Genomic DNA, 26874 nt, shown 5'->3' with positions numbered 1-26874 from the left:
AGCTTGTAACCCTATAACCTCTGCGCTATTTGTGAATCAAAGGAACACAGATGAAAGGTTCCCCAAGCGTGCTAAGGCTCTCAGTACAAAGGTTCAGGTGAACGACTTAAGCTCAAAAAGACCAGAGACGTACAGCTCTAAGCCAAAGACATCGTGCCTTTTTTGCAAGGATGAAAAACATCACATTGCTCAATGCTCTACATTTGCTGGAAAGACTATTGAAGAAAAGAAAGTCTTCATTCATGAAACTCACCTCTGTTTCGGATGTCTCAGAAAGGGACACATGAGTAAAGACTGTAGAAGAAGACATACATGTGGTACGTGTGGTCGAAGTCATCCTACCTGCTTACATGAAGAAAGGGATAAAGCTCCTTCAAAGGACCCTAAAGGGGCATCTACGAATGTTCAAGCAAGTGAGGAAGTTCATAAAGTCATGACCCACACACTCACTCAATGTTCTCCTGCTACTTCCAGCATTGTGCCAGTTTTCATCTCTACAGTGGACGAACCCCAAAGAGAAGTACTAACTTATGCCCTACTTGACACCCAGAGCGACTCAAGTTTCATCTTGGAAGATCTTCTTGAAAGTTTGAATGTTGTCTCACAACCTGTGCAATTGAGGCTCAGTACCATGACAGCTGCTGACACGATCACTGCCAGTAAGAGAGTCTGTGGACTTAAAGTAAGAGGACTACAATCTGCAAGTTCTATACCACTACAGCAAGCATACACAAGAGACTTCATTCCAGTGGACAAGTCGTATATTCCCACCAAGCACACAGCGCTTCAGTGGAGTCACCTCAGACACTTAGCAAGTGAGCTGTCACCACTTTTGAACTGTGAAGTCGGACTTTTAATTGGATTTGACTGCCCATCTGCTCTAGCTCCCTTGGAAGCCATTATAGGTGGTGAAAATGAGCCTTTCGCGCAAAGAACTGTGCTTGGGTGGAGTATTATAGGCCTGTCTAATCCACACCTTGACCGACAAGGAAATCAGAGTTTTGTCCACCGTGTTGCAATAAAGGAAATACCTGTCCCATCGCCCAATGATATCCTGAAAATTCTTGAGTCAGATTTCAATGAGAAAGCTTATGAGGATAAATGTGTGTCACAAGAGGATGTTCGTTTCATACAGCACCTCAGTGCCAATATTCATCAGAAGGATAATGGACATTACGAGCTTCCTCTCCCATTTAAGTGCAGCAGCCGACCCTCACTACCCAACAACAAAGGGCTAGCAACCGCTCGACTACAACACCTAAAGAAACGGCTCAAGTCCAATAAACAGTATTATGACCACTACAAGGCTTTCATGGAAGAGATGATTATCAAGGGTGATGCAGAACAAGCTCCAGCTATACTAAGTGGAGAGACGGTTTGGTACATCCCACACCATGGGGTGTACCATCCTCAGAAACCAAACAAGCTGAGGGTGGTATTCGATTGTTCAGCAAAGTTTCGTGGTATATCTCTAAATGACACACTTCTGACTGGGCCTGATCTAACCAATTCCTTGGTGGGAGTGCTGTGCCGTTTCAGAAAGGAGCCAGTTGCAGTTACCTGTGACATAGAGAAGATGTTTCACCAGTTTCTCGTCCCACCTGATGAACGCAATTACCTGAGATTCTTATGGTGGGAGGGTGGAGACTTGGAGAAAGAGCCTCAAGAATATCGCATGGCAGTCCACCTCTTTGGTGCCACGTCTTCACCTGGGTGTGCTAATTTTGGCCTAAAGTACCTGGCACAGCAGCACAAGGTTAACTATCCTTCAGCCTCAGCATTCATTGAGAAGAACTTTTATGTGGATGATGGGTTAACCAGTGTTCCCTCAACCAGTGAAGCCAAAGAACTAATAATGCAAGCTCAAAGAGTGTGTAAACATGGAGGTTTACGGCTTCACAAATTTAACTCAAATAAGGAAGATGTTCTGAGTTGTTTAAACCCGTCAGAAAAGGCAACAACATCAAAGCCTCTTGACTTTAATCTTGAAGCAACACCAGCTGGACGCGTACTCGGCATTCAATGGTCAACAAAGGATGACACATTCAGTTTCAGCATCGACCTTAAGGATCAACCATTGACTCGCCGTGGTATTCTGTCTGTTATAGCCTCTCTATATGACCCTCTTGGGTTTGTCGCCCCATTTATTCTACAGGGAAAGTGTATCCTACAAGAACTGTGTCGTAGAGGTACTGAATGGGACAACGAACTTCCTGATGACTTGCGTCCTCAATGGGTGGGTTGGAAAAACGATCTTCTGAAACTCAAGGAAGTATCGATACCAAGATGTTATCACCCACATACCTTCAGTGACATAGTCAGAACAGAGTTACACCACTTCTCTGATGCGAGTAATGTAGGATATGGTGCTTGTTCCTACCTCCGCTTCAAAAATGACAAGAGTGAAGTCCACTGCAGTCTGGTGATGGCTAAAGCCAGGGTCTCACCTACAAAGGTCATAAGCATTCCCAGGTTAGAACTCTCAGCCGCTGTCATATCTGCCAGAATGAGTGTCATGCTGAAAAATGAGCTGGAAATGAAGATTGACCAAGAGTTCTTCTGGACAGACTCGCAGGTGGTTTTAGCATACATTAACAACGAAGCCCGTAGGTTTCATGTTTTTGTCGCAAATCGAGTGCAGCTGATACGAGATGTCACAGATCCTAGTCATTGGTGTTACGTAAATACAACAGATAACCCTGCTGATTATGCATCTAGAGGGCTTAATGCGTCTGCCATCTCTTCATCAATGTGGTTATCAGGACCCAAATTCCTGTGGGAACAGGAAGTAAATGCAACACCATACACACCTGTGAACCTGCTTGTCGGTGATCCTGAAGTTAAATTAGTTCAAACCTTTGTGACCTCAGTCAGAGACGGAGCAGACATCCTCAGTCGCTTAAGTCGATTCTCTTCTTGGTCTATGCTTCTAAGGGTGGTTGCAAGAATAAAAAGATTGGGCCACAAACAGATGTACAACGGTGATCATGTGACAGTTGAAGAACGTGAGAGAGCTGCTAAGGTGGTCATCAAGCTTGTACAGCAGCAAGCATTCTCAAAAGAAATGCAAATAATTGAAAGAGAAGAAGCTCTACCAAATTCAAGCGCACTGTATCCTCTGGATCCTATTTTGGACAATGGCATCCTCCGTGTTGGTGGGAGGCTAAAACACTCATCTCTCAGTCAAGATTTAAAACATCCTGTAATACTTCCAAAAGGTAACCACATCACTAAACTTATTCTGTCATATTACCACACCAAAGTTCGTCACCAGGGAAGAAGCCAAACTCAAATGGAGTTAAGAATGAATGGATTCTGGATCATTGGAGTCAGTAAGTCCGTCGCCAAGTTCATACACAAGTGTGTGCAATGTCGGAAACTCAGACGACCAGCTGAAGAACAGCGTATGGCAGAACTTCCCAGAGAACGTGTTGAGGTTTCCGCTCCATTCACGTACTGTGGTATGGACTGTTTCGGGCCATTTATTGTGAAGAGAGCTCGTAAGGAGCTTAAGAGATATGGCCTATTATTCACTTGTCTATCATCTCGTGCAGTTCATATTGAAATGATTGAGGACCTATCTACAGACTCCTTTATCAATGCCCTAAGGTGCTTTATCAGTCTCAGAGGAGCAGTTCGCAAACTTCAGTGTGACCACGGCACTAACTTTGTTGGAGCTAAAAATGAATTCGCAAAATCACTGAAAGAGATTGACACCAACGCTTTAGAGATCTTTCTTACAGAAAGGCAATGCGAGTTTGTCTTTAATGCTCCTTCTGCAAGCCATGCTGGAGGTGTCTGGGAGCGCCAGATACGAACTGTGAGAAATGTACTCAATGCCACACTTGCTTTATGCCCAGGCAGGCTTGATGACGCATCACTCAGAACGCTGTTCTATGAAGCAATGGCCATTGTAAACAGCCGCCCTCTAACGGTAGATGGGATTAATGATCCAAATTCACTCGAACCATTGACCCCAAACCATCTGATAATGATGAAGCCTGATGTTGCTCTTCCACCTCCAGGAGAGTTTGTAAAACTAGATGTGTATGCCACTAAAAGATGGCGCAGAGTTCAATACCTAATCGAACAATTTTGGAGTCGTTGGAAGAAGGAATACCTTCTCAACATTGCAGCACGTCAGAAATGGCATATTCCTCGCCGTAACCTTCAAGTGAATGATGTTGTAATCATCAAAGACGATATGCTTCCCAGAGGTCAGTGGCAATTAGGCCGAGTGGTGGGAACCAGTGAAGGTAGTGATGGTCTTGTAAGGCGAGTCAAGTTGCAGTTAGGGGAGCGAAAACAAAATCAACGCTCCAAGCCCACAGTCATTGAAAGGCCCATCCAAAAATTGGTGGTACTTATTGAAAATGAGTAATCAACGACTGCTTTGTGATACCATTGCATCAGACCATGTAATTAAGTTCTATAAAACCTAACATTTTAGACTTCACATGCATATAAACTATTTGAAGGCGGTCATATTGATGTTCAGAAATCATGTTCTGATTCATTCACAGTTTGTCCTGTTCTTTCATCATTTCATAATTGGTGGGAGTGTAAATGACCGCAAAAATATGTATGTGTGTGTGTCACTTTAAACGTGTTGTGTGTGCGCGCACGCACGCTCTCTACGTAACGTAAGCTGTAACTCAGGTAGAAGAAAGAGGTGCGGATGAGGAGCACATTGTGGTTCTCACGTGGTGTTTACAAAAGTTTGAAATATATATTGTAAAAGGTGGATGCACTTTACGTTTGGTTCATTTAGTACCCTTTGGCAAGCGGAGCGAGGTATGTGTCTTTATTGTGTGTTTTGCATGTTGTATTTTAGAGTAATATATAACTTTGTATTGCACGTGTTATTTGTCGAGCTCTTTTGGTTAATTTCTCATGTATGTATTCATTTATTTGCCTTTTGGGTATCTGTAAATGTGTATTTGTTTAATCTGTCATTTGTACATACGTTTTTATTTATGAGTATATTGTTTCTTTATGTAGTTTCACGGTGCTACAACACAACGTTTATCGAAATCACGGTTAATGGCGCTCAAAGCGAGCGGAATAAAGAAGATTAAGCACCCGTCGAAACTCTCTGTCTCGTTTGTCGACGCCGAGGGGCTGCTACACAGCGTCATACAATAAAACGGCATACACGTTACACGTTATACATAAACAATAAAACGGCACTTATCACTGACACTATCCTTGACAGGAAAATTGATATTCTCTGTCTCAGTGAAACTTGGCATAAAGACAATGAATATCTTAATTTGAACATGTGTGCCCCATCTGGATATAAATATATTGACATGCCTCGAGCTTCGGGTAAGGGTGGTGGCTTGGCTGCAATATTTGTATCAAATATATCAATTGATGTTATTGATGCTCCTACTGTTTCATCATTTGAATGTCTGGTTTTTAAAGTCAATGGTGCTTGACCTGTTCTTGTGCTGCTAATTTATCGTCCACCAAAACCTAATCCTTTATTTTTTTCTGAGTTTACTGAGTTGCTGACACTTCTTAGTCCACTCTGTCCATCTATGGTCTTGACTGGTGATGTCAATTTCCATATTGATAATCCAAACTGTGTCAAAACTGCTAACTTTTTGGACATTTTGAATGGTTTTGACTTTAAACAGCATGTTACTTTTCCGACCCAGGGCCATATATTGGATGTGGTTGTCACGGCCGGGATCCAATGAGGCACGGAGATAGAACCAATTGCGAGTAAGTCTTTTATTAAGGGGTAATCCAAAAAGCATAAACAGTCCAGGCAGGGGTCAATACCAGAATATCCAAATATACAAGACACGAAGACAAGGCAAGGCAAGGCAAGGCAAGGCAAGGCAAGGCAAGGCAAGGCAAGGCAAGGCAAGGCAAGGCAAGATGACGGACATGAAATAACCTCAACATTAAACAAGGACTCCGTAACACAGACTCAGACAGACCGGGTATAAATACACAGAAGGATAATGAGGGAACAGGAGACAGGTGGGGAACAATCAATTACTAACAAGGAGGAAGGTGACCAAATAAGGGAACAGGAAGTGATAAGGTGACAGACACCGTGAGAAAGGAGGACATCTAGTGGAAACCCAGGGACACAAACCAGACACCGTGACAGTGGTATGTTCTGCTGGTGTTGGTATCCAATCTCTGGATAGTATCGACATGAGTATAAGTGATCATAGACTTATTACTTTTGACATAAATGTTACGTCTTCACGATCTATTTCTGAGCGCTCTAACAAATTCCGTAACATCAAGCACATGGACTTCACTCTTTTTTCGACTTTTGTCTCTGGGCTTCCCACTACTAACTCCGTGGAGCACTATAATTCCAGTCTTTCCTCACTTTTGGATGAGTTCGCACCTGTGCGAGAACGGCTTGTTACTTTTAGGAAACCCTGTCCATGGTTTACCCCGGATTTACGTTTAATGAAAGCTGCCGGAAGACAATTAGAACGGCAGTACAAAAAATCTGGCCTGACGGTGCACTGGCTTCTTTACACTGAACAACAGTCTGCTTACCATTCTGCTTTGAATACTGCATGTAAGAGCTACTATTCAAGCATCATTGGTAACGCTGCAACAAATTCTAAATCGCTGTTTAAGACTGTTGACAATCTTCTCAAACCAACTAAGGCCGTTGTTCATTCCTCTGTTGAACAGTGCAATAAGTTTCTTCATTATTTCACTGGTAAGGTTGAGGATATATATATAGCACTTTAAATACCATCACTCCTCTTGAGCTAGTTAATATCCAGCCTTCAAACTTCCCAACTACTACCTTTTCAAACTTTGAAATGGTCGGAGATGATTTTATTATAAGTACAGTGAAGTCCATGAACTCTAAAACCAGTATTTTAGATCCGGTTCCCTGCTCGGTCATCATGAACTGCCTTGCATCAATCTGCCCTTTTATGACTTCAATTGTGAACTTGTCATTGACTTCTGGAATTGTTCCTCCAGAACTAAAAATAGCTGCCATTACACCAGTCCCTAAGAAGACTGGTTGTGATGTATCTGATTTATCCAATTACAGGCCGATTTCTAACCTCCCATTCTTGGCTAAAGTTCTTGAGCGTGTTGCGGCTGTTCAGTTAAATAATCACCTAGCTCTGAATAGTCTCTTTGAACCTTTTCAATCTGGGTTCAGAAGAGGGCATAGTACTGAAACCGCTTTAATTAGGGTCATAAATGATCTTCTTATCACGGCGGATTCAGGTGCATGCAGTATTTTGGTCTTGTTAGACCTCAGTGCTGCTTTTGACACTATATGTCACTCTCTTCAGCTTGACAGGCTGGAAAATTGGTTGGGTCTTTCTGGAGCTGTCCTCAATTGGTTTCGTTCTTATTTAACGAATCGTGCCCAGTTTGTTGGCTTGGGTAACTATAAATCAGATACCATGCCTGTTCGACAGGGAGATCCTCAGGGTTCAGTATTGGGTCCAATATTATTCAATATTTATATGCTTCCACTTGGGCAGATCATTAGGAAACATGGTCTTGGGTATCACTGCTATGCTGATGATATGCAGATTTACATCACCACTAGTCCTGATGTCCATTGCTCATTAATAGCTTTGCGTGGTTGTTTAGCAGAGATCAGTAACTGGATGCATAACAACTTCCTGAAGCTGAATGGCTCCAAAACTGAACTGATGCAGATTGGTACAGTGGCAGCTACTCGTAAGGCCGAGCAAATCAGTTTGATTGTTGATTCCTGTACGGTAATCCCCACTTCACAGGTGCGAAATCTTGGTGTCATTTTTGATTCACAATTATCATTTGAAGCACACATAAAACACATCTCTAAAACTGCATTTTTCCACCTGAGAAACATAGCTCGACTTAGACCTTTTCTCTCTTTTGCAGACACAGAAAGGCTTATACATGCCTTCATAACAACTAGGTTAGATTATTGTAATGCCTTGTTCTCTGGCCTTCCAGCTAAATCATTGAGCAAGCTTCAGTATATACAAAATTCTGCCGCTCGTGTGCTCACTTGTACTTCTCCTCGTGAACACATTACACCGGTTCTTTCACAATTACACTGGCTTCCCATAAATGCGAGAATTGATTTTAAAATTCAAGGCACTTCATGGGACTGCACCTGAGTATCTTTGTGAACTCATCAGCCCTTATATTCCATCACGCTCTCTTCGCTCTACTAACTCTCTTTCACTTAACCAGCCATCATGCAAGCTAAAGACCATGGGGGAAAGAGCCTTTTCATATAAAGCCCCTAAGCCAGTGGTTCTCAAAGTGTGGTACGCGGGCTCTCTCTAGTGGTACGCAGAGGTACTAAATTTCGATGAGTAGAACGTGATCAACTGCTAAATTCTTATTTTAAAAAAATTAAACAAATGTAATCATCATAAAGGCGATATCAATGCTATAGCTAACAAATTTGTGATTATTTTTAATAAAAAAATAAAAGCAGATAATCAGTCATTGAGTGGTTGTGTTCGCAAGACACGCGTCACCATGGAAACCAATATCTATAACGGTCGCCTTGAATAGCTTACGCGTACTTTTTTTGTGAACCGGTTAAATATAAATTAATGTTAGGTGGATTAAACTTTAAACTATGAAAAGTTCAAAACTGCTATTGTGGCTTCAATCTGGCAAGAAAAGTTTGGATCAGGAGGAGAATGTTTCAAGTACAAGAACTGAAGAGGATGAGAGTGAACCGAGCACAAGTGCAAACGTTAACAACAGTGACAGGAGAGTTTAATAGAGTTGTCTTGTGACGAAACATTGAAGGTAGCTTTCAGAACGCAGACACTGCTGGACTTTTGGATAAAGCAGCGCAGTGAATACCCTGTGCTTTCTGACAAGGCCGTGCGTTTTCTCCTTCCTTTTGTGACCACGTATCTTTGCGAGAAAGGATTCTCTTCACTAGTTGTCATAAAAACAAAGTACAGAAGCAGGGTGGACGTTGAGCCAAACCTGAGACTGAAGCTGACCTCCATTGACCCAGACATCTCAGGACTGTGTTCACAGAGGCATGCGCACCCATCACATTAAGCTCATGTAAGTTTTAAACAACATGTACTTGTTTTAAGTACAATACATTTTCAGTTAATCTGTACAGTTTGTATTTCCCTTTTAACTACATGTTCCTTTAATCTGTTAGTACAGTTTTTATTTCACTTTTAGGTGCAATACATTTTAATTTAATAATTAAAAAACTACCTGTATGTAGGCAGCACAGTGTTGATGTTAAAACTGTGTTGTTACAACAATATGTTTAAAGTTGCTGACAATAAATATTCTTATTATAAATAAAACTGCCTGGTTTTTGAGCTGTGCATAACTGTAGCTGAATAGTTAGGCCTACTATGCTACTGTATTTTAATATGGGTCATTATGGTGGTACTTGGAGAGCCAAATATTTTCTGAGGTGGTACTTGATGTAAAAAGTTTGAGAACCACTGCCCTAAACTATGGAATGTACTTCCTCTGCACGTCAGAAATGCACCAACGTTGGGTGATTATAAAAGGTGATTAAGTCACATTTATTCAAGACTGTCTTTCTATAATGAATTGTTGTATTGCTTTTGGTGTTTTGTTTTACTTTATTTATTACTTTATTACTGTAGCGCTTTGGGTTTAAGAAAAGCGCATTACAAATAAAATGTATTATTATTAGTTGTCTGAAGTTTGGTTTGATTGTTATCCATTACATATCTTTCTATCAAAGTTATCTGATATTATCAAGATGAATTTGTTCTGACAGTTCTCTGATTTCTTATCATATTTTATTACCATTTTATAAACTAGAGCAAATAAACTGTGATAATGTAAGAAATGTTGAAGGAGTCTGAATACATTTTGGTTTGACAGTTAATTACATTTTTACACTGAAGACTATGCAGTGCTATTTTATATTTAATTATTTGTTTTCTGTACCTGTACACCTACAAACATGAAACAACTTAAACATTGTGCAATTAGCACAAATAAATAAATAGAATGAACATATTAATTAAACAATTTCAAACAGGGCCCACTGGTACAACATGCACCGGGGCCCCGAAAGCCCCAGCTACGGCCCTGCCAAGAAGTGATGGGAGATGAGAATGATGTAAAAGAGATGTTTTGTTTATGCCTGTAATCGTGAGTCATTGGCTTATAAACAACTCCATTAGCGTCATTAAAGACCTGCAAGCAGAGACACCTTCCTCTCCTTAAAAACACCAGATCACCCAGCTCACTGCTGGCATTTCACTAGCACACTACGGCGATATTCACAGCATCTGCCCTTTCCCACAGTACCAGCCATGACTCACCGTCACTATGGAAAAATATTTCATTACACGGTTTTGAAAAGACAGATTTCAGGCAGAAAAGGTCTGCTTCCTTTTCTCCAGGATTTCACACATATGTACAAAAGCAGGTCAAATGTGCGTTCCTGAAGCAACGAAGCTGGACTTTTAACTTATATTTAATTTATATTTATTTATTTAATTATTTATTTGACAGGGATTTTTGAGAACAATAAATAATTTATTTTATATAAAATCTATTTAGTTGTGAACTTCATTATTCAGTCTAACTAAATGTGCTGCAAAAGTCAATTAATAGACAACATTTTAAAGTGCCCCTATTATGGATTTTTGAAAATGAACTTTCATGCAGTGTGTAACACAGCTCTACATGAATGAAAACATCCTGCAAAGTTTTAAATCTGAAAGTGCATCATGTATAAAGTTATTGTCATTGAAACAAATAATTTTTAAAACGAATCCCAAGCCGTTTCATGTTGACGTCAACATGAAACATTAGCTTATTGCCGTCCACTTGTTTGTCTTTTCGCTTGGTCTAAATAAAAATGCAAATTCATTCTGTGACGAGAGGGGCGGGGCCTGGAGCCGTGGGAACAGAGCGAGGCTGGTGGAGTGAGAGTAATAATGAGCCACACCTGCACCACACACCGGTCTCGAGTCCTACGGAGGAGCGCCGGAAGGACGAAAGGAGGAGTGACGGCAGTGCAAGACGAGAGAGGACCAGGCATGGGTTTTATTTTGTGTTCTGGTTTTGTTTATGCTTATTTTATTATTAAAGATTTATTAATGTCCGCTGGTTCCCACCTCCTTCTTCCCGACTTACAAACATTGTTACATATTCTTTGCCACTAGGTGCCGCTTTTGAAGTGGTAAGAATAGCTGTTTCCATGGTAACGCTGTACACAAAGCAGCACTGTGCTCACAAACTCTCTTTTAATTAATGACAGATAAATGATGAAATGAAAATGAGACCAATCGGACCAATCACTGCAGATTAGCATCATGCAAAGGAGGGATTTGTAAAAATGAATCGTTGAACGAATCGTTTGGGAATCATTGAGCAAATAAAGTAAAAATAAATGCATATTATAAGACAATGAAAGTGTTTTGTTTTTGTTTACCTTGAATGCATGTCATCCTGTTGTTGGGGACTCCCAAAACCCAAAATATGAACCTTTCATTACCCATAATAGTGGTACTTTAATTTTCCTTCCTTACTGGTTGCATGCAGCAACATTTAAAGGGACACTTCACCCATTTGCATTTAGCTTTGTATTGTTAGAAACCCAGTCATATATTATAATGATCATGGATTTTCCCTTTATTTTTCCCTGAGATAGGAGAAATAAGGATTTAAGTGTTTTACTTCCTGCTTATTATGACGTAAAAATCGTCATTTTGCGTCATAATAAGCAGGAAGTCAAAATTCATTGAAAAGTGTAGAGACTACAGAGACTAGCTTATTATTATTCCAGGGGGTGGGACCCACTCACCCTACAGGCCTATTACAGATCAGTGGGTGGGACTAAACTTACAGAAACGAAAATGAAAATCCGCCATCTTGTTTGGAAGCTATGTAGCTAAGCTAACAAGCGCTTATGGAATCAGATTTACGAGAATGGCTGGAGGAACAACTCATGATACGGAAGAAGAGGATTTTCTGTTGCTCGAAACAGATGTTCGTGGCTATCTATACGAGCCACAATATAGCGCAGAGCAGCTGAGGCTGATGGAGGAACAGGAGGCGGCGGCTGCAGCCGAGGCCGGAGACCTGCCTGTCGCGTCCAAGGAGCCCGGGCGTGCTCGAGCTGGTGCGGACTGGTGGTGGCTGTGCTCTCGTTGTGCGCCTACGGACACAGAGCTCGAGTCCGTCTGCTGCAAGAATTTGAAAGATGCCAATTTCTCCTCGAAGAAATGTCTGAGGCAGACAAGGACACGGATGTTTGCGTTGTGAACCATCCTAGTTTCGCCCAGCTTATGGACAGAGGCGTCCTGGAGACATACTTCAGAATTCCGAAGGTAAACTGGAAACGCCAGCCGAAGCCTGCACAAATGGACGTCTAACTGTAAAATAAGTGTTTCAATTTTATTTATTATTCATTTCGTGAAATGTACACAATTTCTTCAAGCATTATTATCACGAAATGATTCCCGGTTAATAAGTTACGTAACGTCAACTGTAAACTGTTTGTGCAGTACCTTTTTTAATGCACAAAAAGCTTACTGTGGCATTGTTTACTACTGTGGCACGTAAATACCATACATCGCTAACTGTGTCCTCAATGTCTTGTAGACAATATCGCCTAACAGCCTAACAGTGGTGTTCTGGATTAGTGGGAGTGACTTGTGGAGCTGTGCAAATGTGTTGCATTGTGGGAGTTGTGGTTTTACATACAAATGAGCCCTAAAGTTACTTTCTGTAATAACTCGGTCAAAAAGGCACCAAATTCGAAAGTTTTAATAGATTTCGACTACATATATGACCCACTTTCAATGAAGATCAATGTTCCCACGGGTGAAATGCTCCTTTAACACAACCAGTAAAGTATGTTTTAATAAAACAGCCAGAAAGACTCACAAATTAGCAGTCATGATAATATTGTTAACAATAATAAAAATGAACAATTTAACTAAAATTATAAAACTACAAATTATGAAAACTATTAAAAAAAAAATTATAATTCAAATACAGCTGAAATAAAATATAAAATGTAAATAAAATTTGTAAACTTAAAATTTTGTCTATAACTGACTGATAAGCTTATGTTGATGCACTAAAATACATTTTTAAGTAAATAATGAAGTTGGATTTAATTAATTTAATGAAAAATTTAAAATTGATAGTATAACTAGACAACTAAAAACAGGATAGTGCTAAAAGTAAAGTAAAAAAAACAATAAAATAATTTAAAGCTAAATATAAATATGTAAAAAATATAAAAATCATGACAAATGACTAACACTTAAATAAATTAAAAAGACAATTTAAAAATAAAAGCTAATTAAAAATATTAATACATACTATAGTAGCACATAATATAAAAACAACACTGCAAATTAGTCTTAAACTCATATAATTTTGCATGTAAGGTTCATGAGACTCAAATTCACAAATATGAACTATACATTTATATATGAATGTTACAATAACAAAAAAAATCATTAAAAAAATTTAAAAAACTATATCCATAAGATCCATTATTACTACAAGAATTATTAAGGAACCAGAATATTTAAGTTGTTTCGCTAAAAGCATTGACACCTTCTCATGGATTCTCATCTTCAACTGACCAGGAGATGAATATCAAGAATAGATATCAAGAATTGTATAAGAATCAAACCCAGTAATTTCCCAGTATGCATCAGTCTATTCGAGCATGCAAGCCTGTTTACAGGTCATCTAACTGTGCAAGAAATGACATGCAGGGAATCATATGGTCTGTTTCTGTACAGTAAAACACATGCTGTAACTTTTTTAAGTAGAAGATCAATGTTGCCCCTCCCAACCTGAACAGGTGGCTCAGGATTGAGGAGGGCAGTTACCCCAGCTGCACACAGCAGTATGAGATCATCGTCGCCATGACAACATGAGCTCAGACCACTGAGAACAGAGAGATCCTCGACCCCTTACACTGTAAACACTGATAACACAGCATCTAGCGGGGACCTCAGGGGACCGATTAGGACCAGACATCTATTCCAGGGACAGTCCATCCTATACTAAGATCTCATCTCTTATTTCTCTCATAAACATGCTAAGGCTTGGGGAAATGTTCATGTTTGTTCAGAAGGCATAAACTAATAACATCAGCATTGATCTGATATGAAAAATACTTTGATTTCCCATTGGTTAGAGACTTTTACATTGCAGTTTTCACTGTAGTATCTCCCACTGCTGTATCACTCATTATGAAGCAACAATGTTCACAGCATTGCTACTAAAAATAAATTATATTTAGTTGTGAATTTGCCTTCTGGATTGAATGTGATTAGATAGAACAATTAAGCAAATAAAACGACATAACTAAGCGAGTGTATTCTGATCCATGAACAAATTACTCTTTTGAGTCAGATTACACACAGATTAGATGAGCCAGATTTAATCAGATTAAATTACACACAATCTAAAAAATGACTAAATTAACCCAACTCACTTTTTGACAACGTGTAGCTGAAATATGATAGAAAACAAGCATTGTGTGTATGTTGTGGCCAGTTCACATGCGTGTGGAAACACTGTGCAACAATAATACTCTATTTAAAAATGTCCTGTCCTTTTTCAAGTGAGTTCAACAGTTTGGTATAGGAACTCACTGGGTCTCACTCCTCCATTCACAGCAGAGCTTCACACATCCGTCTGTATAGGGTGAAGGAGCGTTTCTGAGTCACCCTTCTGGACCGCAATACAGAGGTGTAAATTCAGCCTTACTGGTTTTAAACAGCTTTATTCCACATTACATGTCCTGCATTTCTTTTGCATTTGGGAAGTATAAAGTCTGTGTTGAATGTGAGAGAAGAGAATTGTTGTATAAATCTACCTCTGTGTAATGCATATGTAGCCTTTAGTACTTTGAAGTCAACATGAAATGCAACCAATTTCACTTCCATATTCAGATTGAAATATTGTATAAAAAAAAAAAAAGTAACAAGCACTGGAAATATGATTAATTTTAATTTGATGTTGACTTTTAAGTATACATTTTAACTATGAATACAAAATCCTACAAAAAAAGTGGTTGATTGAGAATATATGATATATAAAATATGAAATTTAATTAAATTTTACAAAAAATGTGTGTGTGTGTGTGTATGTATATATATATATATACACACATACACATGTATATATATAGACATACACACACACACACACACACACATATATATATATATATATATATATGTAAAACTGTACTTATATGCCATTTTATTACTGTTTTACTATATTATACATCAAATACATGCCGTCTGGTGAACTTAAAGAGATTTATTAAAAAAATATGATGTAGAAATAGAAAAATCACAATTATGCAACTTTAGACTAGTAGTGCATATGTTGGGTAACCAAGCCAATGTTTTTATGATTTTAATTAAAAAAATTAAAGAAAGTTATAAAGAATATAACATAATATAAAGGAATATATGTTGGATGAATACCATGTCATATATTTAATATTAATATAAATACATTTTCTCTCTAGAAATAAATAAAACATTTCTTTAATTATTGTTTATTTATTATCTTTATTTGTGTCTGTGTTTTTTAAGCTTTGGTGCTAGGTTTTATTAACTCAAAGAAAAAAATGGATTGAAAAAAAGAGAAGAAAAAAATTCCCGAAATACTGGGGGATAAATATGTCCTTATAATATAAATGATGCATAATGAAATATGAAATGATGTATAATGAAAACTGAATGAAAAGACATAAGAAAAACACATTACTTTTGACTGTTCACACTGAAGTCATACAGAAAAAATTGAGTCATATAATTGATTTTTACTTCTGAAAATGTAATTGCCGTGGAACATCATTTCAAGAAAAAAACATGTTCAGAAACATGAGCTGTATGTCCTGCTGCCACTGAATTTTATGGGAAGTATAAATACCATTTGGTCAAATATTTCCGTGTGGGAAATCAGTGCACAGTTCTGGGCTGGACTGAAACATCAGTGCATCAATCACTGAACACTTTCTGTTTACTCTATCTGGCCAAATCCTCTCACTTACTGCTATTGATTTCTTCATTCCATGTTGATTTTTGCCAATTCAAAGAGGAGGGACTGTTTGTGGGGAGTCTGCATCAACATACGGAATGCTAATTATTTCTTTAGAAAACAATAAAGTCACAAATGTACAGCAATAACATGTTGATTTTGTCTTGGTTGCAATACTACGACTACTGCACACTATTTTATCACTAAACATTCTCTCTGCTGAAACATGATATGACGTACTCTACAGCACAGACACAGCATCCCAAATGGCCATCCGCATGCAGGTCAACACCAGGCAATTAATATGCTATCTGATGCCATGGTGAGCAGATTGCTGCCTGAAATGATCCAGCCACACTTACTCACAATATGTCAGCTGAGTTCATGAAAACAGGCCCTAAATGCTTCATGTGTGGGTACTAATAATTACTTTATACCACTTACTATGATGCATTAAAAAAAAAATCATAAGGAATCAAATTTTCCCTAACAATACATAACTTAACTAAAAACATAAAAATAAATAAAGATGCATACGTTAAAATAAAGCAACATTTATTGATAATTATTAAACTTTGCCTATATAGTACAAGTTTGTTTCCACAATGTAGGTAAAAAAGTTAACTGAAACTTAAAAACTTAAATTCAGACTTTTGTCCTCAGAACTTACTTTTATGATGCAAAATAAAACAATTGCAGAATTCTGAAAAAAAATCTGAATTGTAAGATTTAAACTCAGAATTCTAAAAATTAAATATTAACTGTGAGATTTAAACTGAGAATTCTGGGGAAAAATATCTGAACTGTGAGATGTAAACTTAGAGTTCCTAGGGGGGGGGGGGGGATATTTAAAATCATTGCATTTAAAAAGCATTGCAAGATTTAAAATCAGAATTCTGAATTGTGAGATTTAAATTCAGAATTTTGAGAGAGAGAAAAATGAGATACAAACGGAAATCTGAGAAAAAAATCTGAATTTTGAGATGCAAACAGAATTTTGAGGGGAAAAAAATCTGAATTGTGAGATACAAACAGAATTTTGAGTGGGGAAAAATCTGAATTGTGAGATACAAACAGAATTTTGAGTGGGGAAAAATCTGAATTGTGAGATACAAACAGAATTTTGAGTGGGGTAAAATCTGAATTGTGAGATACAAACAGAATTTTGAGTGGGGAAAAATCTGAATTGTGAGATACAAACAGAATTTTGAGTGGGGAAAAATCTGAATTGTGAGATGCCAACAGAATTTTGAGTGGGGAAAATCTGAATTGTGAGATACAAACAGAATTTTGAGTGGGGAAAAATCTGAATTGTGAGATACAAACAGAAATTTGAGTGGGGAAAAATCTGAATTGTGAGATACAAACAGAATTTTGAGTGGGGAAAAATCTGAATTGTGAGATACAAACAGAATTTTGAGTGGGGAAAAATCTGAATTGTGAGATGCCAACAGAATTCTGAGGGGGAAAAATCGGAGGTTATCTCAACATAACAAAATTGTTTTCTCATTATAATGATTTAATTTTCTCGTTATCTCAACATAAAAGTTGTTTTCTCGTTATAACGACTTAATTTGCTCGTTATCTCAACATAACAAAAGTTGTTTTCTCGTTATAACGACTTAATTTTCTTGTTATCTCAACAATGATTGTTTGATCTACTGTTGCTATAGTACGAACTCAACTGTGACACGCATCAGATGGACAACCGGGCATTCTTACTGTAGCCTATATTTCAGCAAATTTTGCTTCGCCTAGTAATAACATCTACAATACATAAATGAAATAAATCACGTGTGTTACAAGCTTCTGTTTGAAAAGAGAGTTCATGTGTAATGTGTGTGTGTGTTCAGAAAACAAAAGATTACAACACTATAAAACACTGAATTAAATTAGCCTATACACTTTACAAATAAATCACATTTCTTATCAACATGATTAACAATAAAGATTAATAATAAGGAAAAGAGGCACATTACAAATAGCCTACATCATTGAAGCCCGTCCTACTGTAGATAAACAGAACATCCCAGCTTATTAACTAACAATCATGTAACTCAAAGAAGCACAAATAAAGATATAGGCGCAAACAGAATACAGTGACGTCAACCTTGGTTTTGATAAGCAGTTATTTTATGACACAGAATGCGTTGGCATTTAACATTTATGAATTAAGTAAATGTCAGTAATGAACAATACTGCACAAATTATAGCGATCACGAAGAAGGTCCTGTTCAATCCCAAACAGATTTCTTAGGGACAAAAATCTGAATTATGCAGTGTTGGTCATCTTACTTGAAAAAAGTAATTAGTTACAGTTACTAGGGGCGTCACTAGGCCCTTTTTAGGGGGGCTTCAGCCTAACCCCTAAACTTCTGCCCAGCCCCCCTAAAAAAATATTTGATTAATACATTTTTGATCGCTTCAGTCCCCTTTAAAAAACTCATTTTTTCAAAGCTCAGAATTGTAAGAGAAAAAAAATGCCTGAACTGTGAGATATAAACTTATAAATAGTAAGTTATGAAAAAGTCAGAATTGTGAGATGAAAAGTCCCAATTGTGTTATATATATTTTTTTCCATGGCAGAAATAAGATTCTATGAAAATAATAAATAACCATTTAATGTGTGAAAAAGCTATTTACATAAATACCTTAAAGAACAGCATCAAATAATGACCCATTTAATTTTAAGGCTGAAAGGAAAGAGTGGAAAGTGGTCATGAAAAATTAAAATAACATTAATTAATTTCATTTATTTAAAACACTAGTTTAATTCATATTTAATCAATAATAATTATAGGTTGTTCTTCAATATCGGAGAGCTTTGTGTCAAACATTGTCATGTGCCTCACCCTCTGAAAGCTACCAAGGGCCAAGCTGCCCTTTAAAAGCCTGACATCAATAAGAGAGGATCCACCGGCACCACAGGACGACACTAAACATCAACCAATTAGCACACCTCAAAACGAGGCACATCTTTTAAAATACCAGCCTTGATTGTTTATGCTTACATCTGAGGACATGTAAACTATCAGTAATGGCTCTAGTTGTACTGCAGGTGGTCTCAAGCTCTCATTTGCTCATCTGTTTATATGTGGATATGAATGTCATCAATTAGATTAAAGGGAAGAGAATAAAAAAAGTCGGGAAACGTCCTGAAAACAAGGAGGTAAAAACAGATTTTTCTGTGCAAATAAATTAAATATAAATAAATATAACTTAAAAATAAAATGTTTCATTAAAAATCATATCTCACAATATCGTCACAATATTGGTAAAATAATATGAAGATAGGGTAAGGAGAAACTGAATAACAGCAAAAATTCTCCTTATTATTGAGCCCTGATACAAATATGAATTGAATTTGACACTTCTGTCAACATAGCAGATTTCCTCAGTTACAGTTGGCCAGTAGCGGTTTTAGGCACGGGCGAACCGGGCAGCCGCCCGGGGCGTCATTTTTTCGTGACACAATGGGGGCGGCAGCACGAGCAGATAAAAAAAAAAAAATCCTCTGCGTTGCGAAGCGGTTTTTCATCATTTGTGTGGAATTGGCAAATTGGCGCTCCCTGCAGCTGCCGGCGCCCCTGCTTGCTGAAAATGTACCATGCACAGAAGCTGTGTGTTGCAAAAAGTTGGTGGGGTGAGAGGCGCTGGCGACATTTCACCTCTGGGTCTCTCTCAAATGGAACGGACAGGGCGGGGGGGTGGATGGGGGTTCCACACTAGTAATATAATTAATAATAGGCTAAAGTCAGTCACACACCTCGACTTTCTTCCAAATAACGCACATTTCATTCATAATGTTATAATACAGGCCTATAGTTCCTGCAAATGAAACTAATACAAAACGATTATGCGGTCATCAAGGTGAATTGGTTTAGTCTTGACTTCTGGTCGTGAGTGACAGTTTGGGGGATGGGAAATCTGTTGATTGTCGAGTGCCAAATAAACAGAGATGGAGAAGAAAAGGTCAAAGCCATCAGGTGCCCAATTTCGAAAAAAAAAAGAAAAGAAGAAGAGGAGAAACGAGCAAAAGATAAAGGTATGCAACTATGTTCTCTCTCTCTGTATTATTACAGTATCCATTTCATGAATGAAGGGCTAATGTTAATTGGTGGTGGCTATAACTCTTTGTTAGCCTTTTTGCTATGATGCTTGCTATGCTTATACAACAATAATTTGGTTTCAACTCAATCACGAGATCTAATTTATAATATTGTGCTTTGCAATAAAACTGTTACAAGTTGAGTTATCATTTCCATCAGTTGGTTTAACGTTAGGCCCTCTAAATAACCAACGGCATTTTCAAATCTGTAACGTTAGGTTAAAGACGAACATTTAATTGCTATTTATTTGCTACACAGTATGCTAAGTATAGTTTCCTAAGTATAGTTTTACAAGTCATAAATAAAAGTGTGTCATGCATAGAATTTGAGGCAGTAACCAAAGAGCTAATGGTTCCTCCATGAAAGTTAAGATTAATATACAAATTTTGGTTGAAAAATATCCTGAAACCCAAATCGTTTTTGGTGATTAAAAAATAAAATCCCAATTTTTTTTTGCCTATACATATAATTTAAAGTCATTTTATTTTTTAAACAACTGAGTCCCAGTGACCATAGCATAACATGAATAAAATATAATTTTTCAATAATTTTTTTTACCATTTGCTTCTATGCTCTAAACAATGTGATGACATGGGGGGAAAAAACGAAAAAAATATAATAAATAAATGTTTTTTTTCCGGGTCTAGGAGGATATAGCGTGTAATGAAAGACATTTAGTGTGTAAGAGCATGTTTATGTAACCCTTCTATTATGTTTTGAGTCAATTTGACCCCAGGCAGTTTTAGCTTTATAAAACATTATCCTATGGTCTTTTGATTTCAAATGCAATTCAATTGCAATTTCAGGGGCACTTTTAAAATATTTTGGAGCATCCTCTGCCACTGGTCAGGATGAGCCAACCACCTCCTCCGCTACACATATGTCTCCACAAATATCTGATATTGTGGCTGAAGATCTCTTTGCCTCTACTTCTCCCCAGCATGAGCCTTCACTTGTGCACATCGTGTGTGTTTTATTATGTTTTTATAATAAAATATAACTGTTTGTGCAGAACTTTGTTTGTTATTTTTGTGTGTGTGTGGGGGTGGGGGGTGGCGCTCGAAAGGGGTCTCGCCCAGGGTGTATTTCAATGTAGAACCGCCACTGCAGTTGGCCTTTAGATTTTATTTTGGGTTGCAGAATTGTAAGCAACAGGTGTCACACAAAAGGAAATACAGTTCACTGGTCACTTGTTCACTGTTGGTAGTCCGGTCTACTTCGTCCCTACGTGTTTCTCCCGTCTGTTTTGTCCTGGATTTACCCTTGTGTGGATTTATTAAAGACTATTTGCATCTTCTTCATGTGTTTCATTCCACCATAGCAAGACAACAGGAATGTGATGAAGGTTGACAGCTGAATGCATAGAAGAATGTGACTGATTTTTTTTTTGCTGTTACTGACATACTTCTGATTAATGCTTTCTTGTACAAAAACTTTCAAATATGAGAGTAAACAGATCAAACTGTTTATTTAGCTTAAATATGACTGCACAATATGATATAAACTATTAAAATATTATTAAATTTATTAAATTAATAATAAAAGCCATGCAGCAATATAAATTGTGCAACCAAACTGAATGTCAGTACATAAAATGAGAAAGAATTAAGAGTTTTTATTTTTTTAAATTCCTAAATCTCCTATTTCAGAGTCAATTGTAATCAGGTTTTGCCAATCTGAGAAAAAAAAATCCTCTTTCGCATATGCAATGGAGGCATCCGGAAAAAGGTTTTTCAGATATACACACACTGGCTGAGATCCGTGCATCCCAAGTGTCAAACGAAAGGGAGGTCAGACTGATGCTATTGTCCTGTGTACGGCCCGTGTGCCCAGCCATCACATGTAACCCAACACCTGCGCCTCCCTGCTTGGCATTTCACCACCAGACCCCAAACCTGCCATCGCTCAGCAACCTTTCTACCTTTCGAAGTGTTTCTAAGCAACACAACTGTCTTTAACATTGATAATAATAAGAATTGTTTCCAGAGTAGCAAATCAGCATATTAGAATGATTTCTGAGGATCATGTGACACTGACTGTAAGAATCTATAGTCTGCCCCGACCCAGATTCCACTCCACAATATGTTTGATCATGCTCATTACCCAAAATGGCTTAATTATTATAGAGAAGAAAGTCAACAGTTATGTTGTTTGTAGACCATTTGGGATGATCACATCCTGAGCAAATGGTGACCAATTGTAGAATGGGAGCAGGTGTGGGACACTGAGAACCACCTCAGACAAAGGGGTGTCAGAACTTAATATACAGGCCACAGCTGTAATCACAGGAGCTACTTTATTTACATTAATGACAGTAAACTTTAAGTGTATAAAATGTTTGAGTTTGAGGATATTCGTGGTTTTCTGACTCCATTGAACCCAAGGTACTACATGTACTTTGTCACTGCTGTGTTGCAATAAACATCTTCATCAAGATCTTCAATATCCTCATCACTTTTTCTTACACTGAGGACTGGAGTAATGATACTGACAATACAGCTTTACATTACAGGAATACATTCCATTTTAAAATATATTATAGAGAAAGAAATTTTTTCCAAAAATTTCTGGATCACCACATTGAGCATTTTATGGAAGCTTGTTTCTGCCACTGTATTAAAAGAAAGAAAGAAAGTTGTAATTGCAACTTTTTATCTCATGATTCTGGCTTTTCTTGCAATTACAAGTTCATATCTTGCAAGTTCAAATACAGGGAAAAAAGCCAGACTTACGCAAAATTAGCATTTTTATAATTTCAAAATGCTCATTTTGGATGAAAATTTCAGATGGCATTTAAGAGGCTTTTGCATCTGAACTCTTCATATATAGAGCATTCTGGCATGAAACTCTAGATGGCGCAGTCCGATAGGTCTAACTCAATCTGACCTAATGACATCATTATCACATGGCACAGCTGATTGGTTCTCTCCTGTATAAGTAGCCAATTTGCTCGATGCTCGACATTCAGATATTTGATTAGTGCTTGCTTTAGCAGTTGCAGCGTGTGTCAGAAACTCTCCACCTTCCCCAGCTCCACCTGTATAGAACTGCTACAAGGTGATTCATGTATGCTGACTTTACTGCAGCATGGAATTGAACTGCTGGTTTCATCTGGTCAAAGGAGAACTGCCCCCCCCCCCCCGACAGAGCCTGGTTTATCCCAAGGTTTTTTCTCCATTCTGTCACCGTTTTGATTCCTTGCCACTAGTGATGTGCGGGTCGTCTCATAACCTGCGGGCCCCATAGGTAACCCACGGGTCGGGTTGGGGCGGGTTAAGAAATTGGCACTTTATTGCGGGGCGGGTTGGGGCGGGTCACGAAAAACTAAATTTTTTAAAATCCATTTATGTTGCATGGAATTTAGTGGTGGAAATTTTGATTCTTTCCAGAGATTCGTTGATTTTCAGTCCGTTCACCAAAACGATTCATTCACTGATTCGTTCAGTGACCATTTCTTCATATTACACAAATACGCCAGCAGTTGGCGAAAAAGAGTGTCTTATGTTTTATGTCTTAAGTCAACGAACGTATTTACTTGTGACAAAAACTGATTTGGCTTTATTAAAGTGTGTGCATGGTCGCTTTAAATAAATAGTCTAAATAAATTGTAAATTGTTGAGTTATGTACTGTATTCCAAATATGAAAACAAGCGTATGTGCACCAATAACTGCGCTTTGTATCTGCTGATTGCTGATCGAGATTTACATGCTTGGCCGACTGACCCTGTAGGTACTCTCATTCATTTCATTCACGAACGAGATGTATCAGTTCATTCAACTCTTTCACCAACGAGAATATCGTATTCATTCACTACAACAAGTCACATGCTCCGTCTCATCTTGAGTAACTCTTTGACAGGATGAAACAGTTCACAGAGCTGTTCACGAGCTGCTCATTCGCTGCTAATAGCGCCGCGCTCGCGCGCTGCTGTGGGAAGAACTTCATTTAACGAGAAATTAGTCTTTTACTGTCTATGGTAAGTGGATTACGTAAACGAGAACGATTCGTTCACCTAAAAGATTCGTTCACGAACGAACCATCATAGTGCAATTACCTATAGCCTATATTAAATATCTGGAATAGATATTTAAATATTTTATTATGTTCTTTGATAAGGTTACGATACGAAGGTATAAGTAGCAACATCACTTCCGTGTGTCCCGATGCGCGGGGCGGGGCGGGTCATGAAATTTTATTTTATTTGTGGGGCGGGCTGTGGCGGGCCAAATAATTTCATAAAAGCGTGACGCGCGGGTTGTAAAAAACCCAGACCCGCGCATCACTACTTGCCGCTGTCGCCTCTGGCGTACTTAGATGGGGACACTTCATTTACAACGATATCGTTGACTTGATTGTAAATGATTGAAATATATATAAACTACAGTAAAAGTAATTTCCTTTTTTTATTATGGCATGGCAAAAAAATTGGAACATGTAAACTAAGAATCCTAAGAAAAAAGTCAGAATTTTGATAGAAATTTTAAATTGCAATTAGTATAATTATTCTAAAGCATTACGAGTAGTGGTTGACATCGATATTGCCAAAGCCGATGTATCGGACGATATTTTTTTATTTGTATTTTTTCTGCATCAACCGTTACGTTTTTCTGCCTGGCCAATGCATTCGAAAAATCATTATAGATAAAACATGTAATGTAGCTTAATGGACACAGACAGTGATATAAAAGAGCTGTAGACAGTTTATTCTATATGGAAAAATGCTTAACGCAAAACTTTACGTGTTGCATTTATTCTGGGCTCACCTGATGGCTGTACATATTAGTGTATTTTGTGTATTTTAATAATGAAGAAGAGCATATTGAGTTTGGTCTTTATCATCTTAGTCCATTATGCCACATTATGCCACGTTTTGCTGTATGAGAGGAAAATACTATAGGCTATACATATTATATTAATAAACTACATATTGAATTTGATATTTTAATAGCATCTTAATTAGTGGTTGACCGATATGTGTTTTTTGACAGCCGATGCCGATGCCGATATCTTGGAAATCATTTGACAATGGATTAAAAAATAAATGTGTAAAAGAAACATGCTTACACTTAGAAGACAGTATTTTTCACAAATAAATAAATATGTTACACTGTTACCATCAGGGCACTCAGTATTCTGGGAAGTTTGTGTGCATTAGGAATCATATTTTTCAAAAAAAGCATTCAATTCACATGGACTGACCATCACGCAGCGAACATGTGATCATGCTGGATAAAAATGCACACCTCATAAGATCGCACAGCTGGATTCGATGCAGTTTGCAAGGTTTGTGAAATGAGAAAGTATTATAATTTTTGCCTTTCTATTACTAATAGGCCTAATATAAAAGCAATCATTATAATATTTTCTGTATACATTAATTCCTTTCAATGTATGCACTCAGGCTCTGCCGATCTCAGCGCTGTCAGAATAAAAGTCTTTCGACCACTAATCTTAATACATTAAGCCATATTAAGAGTTTCTGTTTTACCGCGGGAGGAAATCTGTGGGCATTGCGTATTCTGCATATTCTGCATATTCTGCTGTTCTGTGGCCACAGATTTGCGGGTCTTATCTTTTTCTTCTACAGATGACTTGCAGGACCCTGTAGGTTATAGTACTAAATTAGTTGTAATTGTTTAAGCACCACAGGGTCTTGTATCCATTGGCAACATGCACGATTTTTGTGTCGATTGCAAGTGACATCGCAGTTAGTGGAGAGTGCAAGTAGCGATTGCAAGTGTCTCTGAGAAATTTAATCAAAAAGTGATCAATACATAGAACAAAATTAAAAATAAAAAAGACTGCAAGTTATGTCACTAGCGGAAGCACAAGTATCTGAGAGTGCAAGTCTGAGAATGCAAGTGCAAATCTGCAGCCAGACCCTCTTGCATAAACTCGCAATGCTGAGAAATTTTGAGACACACTCAAAACTGCTAGAGAAAAAAGAATTTTGAGAAAATAATGTTTTTACATTATTTCCTTTAATAATCAGTATTTTTTTTTAAAAAGTATCAGGAAATTAGCAATTACTGTAAGAACCATTACAGACTTCAGCATCGTGAAATACAGTTTAAAGAGGGTCACATTTACATCCAAATGGTAATTAATCTAAACATAACCCAAACTATAGTTATATGTTGCTTGAATCATCTGGATTAATTCATGTTTACTGAATTGTAAGAGTAGAACTGTCACTGTCTGTGAAGATGTAACATGTAACACTGTAACATGAAGTCTAGCAACTTTTTCTTTTTTCTTTTTTTTTTTTGCTGAGCATGCAATGCAAAAATAGACTCAGTGCTGAAACTCCACCTGCAGCTGTGCTTCTGCTACACAGCTCCACAAAAACAACACAGCTGTAGATGTGAGGTTTGTGTAACAGGCATGAAGCAGTATGACTAAAAGACACAGAGCCTGAAAACAGAAGACAGGATCTCAATATCTCTCACCTGATGCAGGTTGATCAACACATCTGTCTCGGGGGCATGACCTCCTGTCGCCATGGGGACAGGGAGGGGCGCAGCTGCGGAAACACGGAGGGGTCCGGAATCAGCCCTTCTCTTTCACGGCTGGATTTCCAGTCGGTCTGTGGGGTGGCATAACCTGTAAGAGCGAGACCATGTTAGGCCATAAGGTATCATATCACTGAGACCCCAAAACAAACAAAGGAACATGGGAAAGGATGTTTCAGAACATGGTCGGTTTTCAGGATACATAGGGAAGACATACAAACCTGTGTCTAGGTCTTGT

General features: G+C 37.9%; 1 protein-coding gene across 1 annotated transcript in view; it reads right to left on the bottom strand.

The window, feature by feature from the left end:
- The window catches only part of LOC132095502 (anion exchange protein 3), a 131103-nt gene that overhangs the window by 79416 nt on the left and 24813 nt on the right, over nucleotides 1–26874 (bottom strand). Inside the window, exon 2 of the mRNA XM_059500557.1 lies at nucleotides 26574–26727. Within this exon, the coding sequence (XP_059356540.1) occupies nucleotides 26574–26627 (54 nt within the window). The 5' untranslated portion in view covers nucleotides 26628–26727. The remainder of the gene's footprint in view (nucleotides 1–26573; nucleotides 26728–26874) is intronic.

Source organism: Carassius carassius, chromosome 19, assembly GCF_963082965.1.
Source record: "Carassius carassius chromosome 19, fCarCar2.1, whole genome shotgun sequence".
Taxonomy (NCBI): domain Eukaryota; kingdom Metazoa; phylum Chordata; class Actinopteri; order Cypriniformes; family Cyprinidae; genus Carassius; species Carassius carassius.
This window is presented reverse-complemented; position numbering and strand designations above follow the sequence as displayed.